Source organism: Cajanus cajan, chromosome 3 (assembly GCF_000230855.2).
Source record: "Cajanus cajan strain Asha chromosome 3, NIPB_CcT2T_4, whole genome shotgun sequence".
NCBI lineage: Eukaryota > Viridiplantae > Streptophyta > Magnoliopsida > Fabales > Fabaceae > Cajanus > Cajanus cajan.
In genome coordinates this window covers 10,378,519-10,388,044 of record NC_138519.1, presented here as the reverse complement: position 1 = coordinate 10,388,044, position 9,526 = coordinate 10,378,519, and the positions used below count along the sequence as shown (strand labels likewise).

At 45.2% G+C, this 9,526-nt stretch overlaps 1 protein-coding gene across 1 annotated transcript; it reads right to left on the bottom strand.

The window, feature by feature from the left end:
- Nucleotides 1-5,179: 5,179 nt before the first annotated feature.
- Nucleotides 5,180-5,719, bottom strand: LOC145956033 (uncharacterized). Its single transcript, XM_083071589.1, has one exon. It carries the CDS (start codon nucleotides 5,717-5,719, stop codon nucleotides 5,180-5,182), a length of 540 nt encoding a protein of 179 aa, XP_082927715.1.
- Nucleotides 5,720-9,526: the final 3,807 nt, after the last annotated feature.

Genomic DNA, 9,526 nt, shown 5'->3' with positions numbered 1-9,526 from the left:
AACTTCGAGGTACGTTTCTATGGCCGACTTTGAAATGGATATGGGTGACAGGGTATCACAGGTTGGCTCCTCTGGGACAACAAAACTAGATCGACCGAAACAAGCTCTCGTACGTCTTCGGATCGGCCTGAGGGTTCTGGCTTGGCATCGAACAGGTCGGTCAGTGTTGAAATTATGGAAGGGTTCGAGCGTTCACGAAGTGTGGAAGAAGCTTCATGTCTTGAGATGATAGAAGGCCGACCGAGTACTCGAGGAACCGGCTCGGTCTCTCTCTGTTTCGGCCCTATAGAAATCCCCGGCTATAGATGGGTGCATGGAGAGGTGGGTATCGTATTTTCGTGCTTCACCGACAAGAGTTCGATTGCTTTGTTGTTCGACGCCGAGAATTTTGTCACCCTTCCGGAGGATGAGGTGCCGTCCGGTTTCTTCTTTGAGCCGTGCCGAAACGATGGATCCTGGGATTCTGATTTTGTCTTCCTTGGCCGAGAGAAGTGTAAATACAATTTCTTTTTTTGTATACGACTACCTGTTTAGGGATTTGGGGGTTACTCTTCCTTTTGACAAATTTTTTGTGGGGGTACTTCGGCTATTGAACGTAGCGCCGACGCAGCTCCACCTGAATAGTTGAGCTGCGATGCAGGGATTTCGGTAGTTGTGTATAGCGCTTGGCAACGAGCCGACGCCCCACCTTTTCTTGTACTATTACGCCTCTCGGCCGACGAAGAAAGCGAAGTGGCTTTCTCTATTTCGGGGAGAAAACTGCTTACTCCAACCATTCACGACATCCTACAAGAGGTTTAAAGTAGGGTTTTTCAAGGTTATGATTCAGCCTACTAACGACAACAAATACTTCTTTGATGCCGAAGAGAGGCCGTTATTCCCTCTGTATTGGACTCGGGTGCCGAGGAAATATGACGTTGTATACAAGTCCAAGATGTCTCCAGAGGAGCGAGCCAGTTTGAACATCATGGAGAAGTTACCTCGGCCTTTGCCGTGCCGAGAGCTCGTTCGGCTGATGAAGTCCTCTCAACCGCTTGATGATTTGATTGGTATAGCATCTTTCTTGTATTTAAATTCCTGTGTTGCCATTGATTTTGACTAATGTTTGTGCAAACATCATGACGAGCTGTGGGAGTGACGACTTGGATATCCGCAACTTGATTCGTGGCCGAGTTGCCACGCCGGCGCCGACTAGGCATGGGGATAATCGAACTCCGGCTTGTGAAACGGCCCGGCCCCAACCGCAGCCGAAGGAGAAGAACACCCAGGACGCCCACAAGGCGAGGGTGGGTAAGAGGAAGGCCGAGGAGGCGAGGGCCGAGGCCGAGTCGCGAAGGCAAAGGCAATAAAGGTTGCCCGTACTCGTGGCTCCTCAAGGGATAGTGAGCCCAAACTTTCTGGCCTCCAATGTTAGTGTGTAAGATCATTTTAGCCAAGACTTGACCTCGGAGGCGGGGCAGGCGATGCTGGTCCAGATGAGTTCGTCCCACAAGTGGACCTTCTTCTGCGAGTTCCAAGCACGCGCCTTAGCCTTAGCTCAGAATCTTATGATGCAGCCGAACGCCGAGGCCGAAGAGCTGCACCGAAAGCTGACTGAGTCGGAGCGGTCCGTACAGGAGGCTCTGGCTTCCCTGTCCGAGGCGCAGGGATACGACAAAAAATGTGAAGCAAAGCTGGACCGACGAGGCCGTCTAAACAACAACCTGACTTTAAAGGTGCAACGGCTGGAGAATTCTTTGAAGGTCGAGGCTGAGAAGTCGGCCAAGCTGTCTAGGGATTTGGAGGCCGAGAAGAAGGCTTTCGGCGCTTATAGAGAGAGGGCTAGAAGCAAAGTTCTCTTTCAGCACGAGGCCGGCTTCGCCCAAGCGACGCGTCAGGCCCAACATTTCGGAAGCCTCCCATCGAATTTTCAATTCAATATGTCGAAGGACTTTTATCGGGGGAGATACGTCAACTTAACGCAAATTCCCCCGAATGAACAGCCGGATGCCGAAGCACCAGCTCGTCGCCCGACCTAGCCGACTGGTGTCGTGGAAACAGTGGCCGAGGAAGAAGCTGCCGAGGAAGAAGCGCCGGTGCAGGGGGAGGCCGAGGCGTAGTCTTGTTTCTTTTATCTTTTTTGTGGAATGTGTACGGGTGGGCCGATATAGCCTAAATGATTCTGTATTTCCAGGCCAATAGAGCCCATTTTAATGCAAGTTGTTTTTTTCTGTCGAATATATTGCGTACTCTGATTAATATTGTCGTAGTGAATGAAATCGCGCCGAGTGGATTTTTAGAAGTTGGGTTGATAACGCGTCGTATCCCTAGCCGAGATAAGTCTCAGGAGGGAAGACTTATAGGATAATTAAAGCTGCATCCTTGGCCGAGAGACATATCGGGAGGGAAGACTTATAGGATAGTTAAAGCCGTATCCTTGGTCGAGAGGAGTCTCGGGAGGGAAGACTTAGAAAATAAAGCCACATCCTTGGCCGAGAGGAATCTCGGAAGGGAAGACTTGTAGGATAGTTAAAGCCGCATCCTTGGCCGAGAGGAGTCTCGGGAGGAAAGACTTAGAAAATAAAGCCACATCCTTGGCCGAGAGAAATCTCGGGAGGGAAGACTTGTAGGATAGTTAAAGCCACATCCTTGGACGAGAGGAATCTCGGGAGGGAAGACTTGAAAAATAAAGCCACATCCTTGGCCGAGAGGAATCTCGGGAGGGAAGACTTGAAAAATAAAGCCACATCCTTGGCCGAGAGGAATCTCAGGAGGGAAGACTTATAGATATTGCAAAAACGTAAAGAGTCATAGATAGCTGAATTGTTTTCTCATTAATAAGTGGATGCCTCTTTAAAAACCTTGCCGGCCAAAAACCTCTTTTCACAATTTTTTAAGAGGAAAAAAGACCGGTTCAAGGAAAAGAGTGCATCGTAAGACATTTGTTGAGCTTAGGAAAGCTGGAGACTTAAAGAGTTTTGATGATCACAACAAGTGTACAACAACAACTTGGAAAAAACTTGGAACACAAACACACAGTCAAAGAAGAGTCAAGGAAATGCTTTGAAATGGAGCTATGTAATAGAACTTAGGAAATAAATTGTTGTGAATGGTTTTTTGTATTGTGTGTGCTAAGTATGCTTTGTGCATAAGCAAAACTTATCTGAATCAAGTAGGGAGTAGATGATGATGAGTTAAAAACATTGGAGAGTTATTTTGAGGCTTAAAATGAAGTTTTAAGAATTAACTCAAAATAATCGATTATTGTTAAATATAACTGATTATTTCAGCAAATGGGCTAAGTGGAATGCCTTGCTGTAATAATCGATTATTTGCCAAAATAATCGATTATTTCAGGAACAACTCTCTGGAATAATCGATTATCTAGCTAAATAATCGATTATATTGTTCTTGGTTGGTTTCCAGAAAACCTGAAGAACAAAATAATCGATTAATCTTTAAAATAATCGATTATCTGGGTCTGAAACTTTTATAAATAGTTTAGACTTTGAGAAACTTACAATGAGGAGTTAGAACTGATAATCAATTTGTGAAAAACGTTTCTGTGAGTCTTTGTGACATCTTGGAGAGTTTTCTTTGTGAAATCCAAGAGTGAAAACGTTTATGAAAAGCTTGTAAGAAGATCATCATCATCATCATACTCTTGAAAAAGGAAGATAAGGATTTGTTCAAGAATTCCAGGTGAATTCGTTCATTTTATTCTTTGTGAATCTTTGTGAAAAATCTTGAGAAGGGTTTCTCAAGTAATAAGGTTTCTTGTAGTGGGTTCTACAAGGGGTGCTTTCTTGGGGTCAAGAAAGTGATTATCTTTTTGTGTTGAAGTATATGCATGTGTGTGTGGTTGTAAACCTTCTTGCTTAAAGATAGTGGAACAAATCTTAATCAGGTGGTGATTAAGGACTGGATGTAGGTCACATGTGGAGTGGCTGAACCAGTATAAAAGACTTGTGCAATCTTCTTCTACCCTATCTTTTACATTGTGCAATTTCTTGGTAGAACTTTAAAGAAGATAAAACTTGATTAACAAGTGTATGTGAATCTTGATGGTTTAAATCTGTAATTGAACATTATTGTTGAATCTCATTATGTTGTAATCAAGTAAGCATATTGCATTCATATTATCATAACAAGTCTTTAGGAGAGCTTCATTTGGAAATTCTGTCATAGAAAAGTTTTGATTGAAATTAAGATCCAATATACTCTGATAAATTTTTAAAGGGTCATTGAATCCAATTCACCCCCCTCTTGGATTGTGCCATTCTTTTCTATCAACATTTACATAGGTACATGAATTATTCTAACTGTAATAAGTCTTCAGATGGGTTGAATTCCATGTCCGAGGGATGACCTTGCCAGACAATTCTTCTAATTTGTATGCGCCGTTATTGAGAGCGTGTCAGACTCGGAATGGGCCGTCCCAGTTTGCCGCCAACTTCCCTTCCGTTGGGTTGCGCCGTGCCGAACCGGTTGCCCTCCAAACAAGATCACCTTCTTGGAAGTTCCTCGGCTTCAACGTGGAATTGAATCGCCGAGTCATTCGCTATTTACACGCTTCGGCTATGATTTGCGCATTCTCTCAGGTTTCGTCTAAAACGTCGAGCTCCGCTCGGATCGCACCATCGTTAGACTTTTCGTGGAAATGCTTCCGTCAAAATGAAGGTTCGCCCACTTCAACCGGTATCATAGCATCCGTGCCGTAAGCCAGTCGGAACGGAGTCTCTCTTGTGCTTGATTGGGGCGTGCATCTGTATGCCCAGAGAACTTTGGGAAGTTCTTCGTCCCAGGCTCCTTTGGCCGTGCCGAGCCATTTCTTCAACCCGGTCAGGACAACCTTGTTAGCTGCTTCGGCCTGACCATTGGACTGTGGGTGTTCAACAGACGTGAACCGGTGTCAGATGCCGAGGTTTTCGAGAAAGTTATTGAATTTCTTATCTGTAAATTGAAGCCCATTGTCGGAGATGATTGCGTATGGGATGCCGAATCGGGTGATGATATTTTTCCATACGAATTTTTGGACATTAGAGGCCGTTATGGTTGCAAGCGGTTTGGCTTCTATCCACTTGGTAAAGTAGTCCACAGCCACTACCAAGAATTTGCATTGGCCTTTGGTGAGTGGGAGTGGGCCGAGGATGTCGATACCCCATAAAGCAAACGGCCAAGGGGCACTGACCGCGTGTAGCTACTCGGCCGAAGCGTGTATTAGGTTGCCGTGTTGTTGACATTTCTTGCATTTCTTCACGTATTCGGCACAGTCAGTTTTCAGGGTCGACCAGTAATAGCCAGCCCTCAACACTTTAGTAGCTAGTGTCCTTCCACCTGAGTGGGATCTGCAAACTCCTTCGTGAATTTCTCGTATGACGTAGTCGGCTTGCTGCTGGTCGATGCATTTCAACAAGGGTGTGGAGAACCCTCGTCGGTATAACTCTCCAGCCACCACGGAGTAGCGTGCCGCTTGGGTGCGAATCTTCCTAGCTTCGATCGGATCGAACGGTTCTGAGCCGTTAACGATGAAATTCCAGACATTAGTCATCCATGTTTGCAGGGCTTCATCTACCGGCATGCACACTTGTGCGACACTTGGGGTGGGCAACTCCAAGTGTATTATTGATCGAAGTTGTCCCGGCTTGCGACTACTTGCTAGTCGTGCTAATTGGTCAGATTTTTCATTATTCTCACGTGGCGTATGCCTAACTTGTATCTCTTCGAAATGGTTGGTCATTCCCTGGAAAAGGTGGTAGTACTTGAGCAGATTAGGATCTTTCACTTGAAAGTTGTCGTTTACTTGCTCAGTGAATCGAAGGTCCAACATGTGATTTTTCTAGCCCCCATTTCGGCTGCCAAGCGCATTCCGGCCAATAAAGCTTCGTACTCGGCTTGGTTATTGGATGCTCGGAAGCCGAAACGCAGTGATTGTTCCTGGGTGATGCCAGATGGGCTTTCCAAGATGATGCCGGCACCGCTACCTTGGCCGTTGGAGGAGCCATCTACCCGCATTGTCCAAGTGGTGTCTTCAAAGTGGCCGAGTGGTGATAATTCATTGATGAAGTCGGCTAGGCTTTGTGCTTTGATGGCCCCCCGAGGTTCAAAATGGATGTCAAACTCGGATAGCTCGATTGACCATGCCATCATTCGGCCGGCCAGTTCTGGTTTTCGCAGCACTTTGGCGATCGGGCAATCAGTTCGGACCACCACTGTGTGACTCTGGAAGTACTGTCGAAGGTGCCTAGCCGCGTATATAAGTCCTAGCGCTACCTTTTCCAACAGTTGGTATCGGTGTTCGGCATCTTGAAGCACTCGGCTGATGAAGTATATGGGCAGCTGTTGGCTGTCTTGTTCTTGAATCATGCCGGCGCTTATGGCCTCGCACGAAATCGCCAAGTACAGTATTACTTCTCGGCCGTGGGTCGGCTTGGCCAGCACAGGTGGGGTACCGAGCCGCTTCTTAAATAGCTGAAAAGCTATTTCGCACTCCTCTGTCCATTGAAACCGATTTGCTTTTTTCAAGAGGCCCAGTATCGGCCTGGAGGTCTCGGCCATACATGGTAGGAAACGTGATAATGCTGTCAGTCATCCAGCTATCTTTTGGACCTCTTTCAGGTTTGATGGGCTTTTCATGTCAATAATGGTTTGACATTTGTCTGGGTTAGCCTCGATGCCCCGGCTTGATAGCATGAAACCCAAGAACTTGCCTTCAGAGATGCCAAACACACATTTATCAGGATTAAGTCTCATCTGGTGCCTTCGAAGTGCATTGAAAGCTTCGGCCAGGTCGGCTACGTGGGAAGGAATGTCAGCCGATTTGACTACCATATCGTCTACATAAACCTCTATGTTCTTTTCGATTTGGTCACTGAAGATCTTGTCCATGATTCGTTGGTATGTGGCCCCGGCATTCTTCAGGCCGAAAGGCATTACTTGGTAACAGTAGTTGGCAGATTCTGTGACGAATGTCGTTTTGTCTTCGTCTCGGGGGTGCATACGGATTTGATTATAACCCGAGTACGCATCGAGAAAGGTCAAGAACTTATGGCCGGCCGCGCCATCAACCAATCGGTCTATATTTGGTAACGGATAGGCATCCTTAGGACAAGCTTTGTTCAAGTCTGTGTAGTCAGTGCACATTCACCACTTGTCGTTTGACTTTTTGACCATGACAACGTTGGCCAACCATGTTGTGTACTGGATTTCTCGAACGAAACCCGCTTCCAAGAGTTTGGATACCTCTGCTTCAACTGCCTTCTTCCTTTCTTCCCCCATTTTTCTTTTACGTTGGGCGACCGGTTTCGCCTCTCGGCACACTGAGAGTTTTTGGCATAAGAAATTGGGGTCGATCCCTGGCATGTCGGTCGGCCGCCACGCGAAGAGGTCTTTGTTTTTCTTAACAACTTGCCTGATTTCACGTGTTTCCGTCTCGGATAGGTTGGAACCCAGGTAGGTCACGTGTAGGTCGGTTGGCCTGATAACAATTGGTTGTCGGTCTTCAATCGGCTCGACCCTCTCATCCTGCTCCATTCAAGGGTCAAAATCCACAATTGTATCGAGTTCTTGCGCTACTGTGTATACACGCTTTACCCCGCGTGGCTCGGCCGTTTCGAGATGGGGTAGCCGAAGACTGGCGAAATAGCACTCTCTAGCCATTTTCTGATCGGCATGGATTGTGATGATTCAGCCTGATTCCGATGGGAATTTCATGGCTAAGTGTGGAGTGGACACGATCGCACCTAGCCTATTGAGGGAAGGCCTTCCGAGAAGAATGTTGTACGATGTGTTAGCGTGTACAACCACGTACTTGACTGGGATGTCTCGAGCTTCGGCCCCGTCGAAGCAGAAACGGGTGGATAGCTTAATGTATCCTTTTGTTTGTACACGCTCACCAGAAAATCCGACCAAGGGTTCATTGTACGGGATTAATTCTGCCTCTAGGATGCCGAGCTATTTGAATGTGTTCCAGTATAGTATGTCGGCCGAGCTGCCCTGATCGACCAACATTTTTTGAACGGTGCAGTTATGGATTTCGACACGGATGACCATTGGATCGTCTTGGTCTGGGTCGATGCCTTTAAAGTCTGCTTCGGTGAACGTGATGGTCGGCAACCTTCGTTGAGTACGTTCCATCGTGTGCACAGCTCGGACGGCTCGCAGGTGTCTTTTTTGTGCCGAGGAAGTGGCGCCTCCGCCTGCAAATTTGCCAGCAATGGTATTGATGACTCTTCGGGGTTGGGTTGTCGGCTCGTCTTCCTTTCGGCCCCTCGACCAGCTTCGTTTCCTGTAGGGACGCCTTTCGGATCTGTCTTGATCAAGCTGATCTCGACGATGCCAACGATCATCGTGTCGGGGAGAACGAGGTCGATCGACAAAACGCTGAAGCTGTCCTTGTTTGATTAAGTCCTCAATCTTGTCCTTCAGAGCCGCACACTCTTCAGTCGAGTGACCCCGGTTACGATGATATTTGCAGGACTTGCTTGTGTCGGCGCGTGGGGGGGTCGAGGCTTGTTTCGGCACTGCCAAGACCTCCAAAGCAAGTGCTTGGTCTAATACAGCTGATCGGCTAGTGTTTAGCGGAGTGTAATGAGAGGTGACCTAAAAGAGATGGTTTTTTTTTTGTGTGGAAAATGAGTCATGAAGGTACATGCTTGAGTTAACTAATACAAACTTGTGCAATTTTTGTGAGGTTTATGAAGAAAATCTCTTCCATCTTTTTAGAGAATTTGAATAGACATGAGCATTGTGAGAATTATTTATCCAAGGTAATGTTTATAATGAATTTTTTTAGAATAATGTATAACAATTTGACTAACTACCAATTTATCTAACCACAATGAGGTAAATGGTATGACTTGGAACGTTATTTATTGAATGCTGTTGTATTTGACATGGTGGAGAAAAATGAATTGACCTTCAACCAAATCACGTAGAGTCTCATAGATCTTGTGGGAAGGGTTATGTGAATGGTGTAGGAGATTGGTAGATTTCAAGAGTAGAATTGAGTAAAAAAAAACTAATTGAACTCAACTACAAAACTTGAATTATTTCCTTAAAAAAATGAATTATTTGAAAACTAAATTAAATTATTTTTATAAAAGGATAAAAATTAGAGATGTAAAATGTGATTCGATTCGATAGGCTAGCTTGATGTTCCAATGATCGGGGGTTCAAAAAAAAAATTGGACCAATTTGGTTAGGCTCAACAAGTCAATTAGACTAGGTCAAATTACTAATTTTTCAGGCTCAAAGTCTATCAATCTTTTTGGCCCAATATATATATTTAACCTAATTTTTTTAGACACTTTTTTTGAAGTCCAAATCAAACTAGGTCAGGTCATTATTTTTTAGACCATTAATTTTTAGGCTTGAAGCCTATCAATTTATTTGACCCAATATATATTTGTAAAATTTAAATGAAATAGAAAATAAATTAAAATGGATCAATTTTACCCCTACCAACAAACTAATAGGTCAAAACAAATTTATTCCAAACACTAAAATAATTGAGTTCAATTTAAATTGCAATTTAGATCAAACTTTT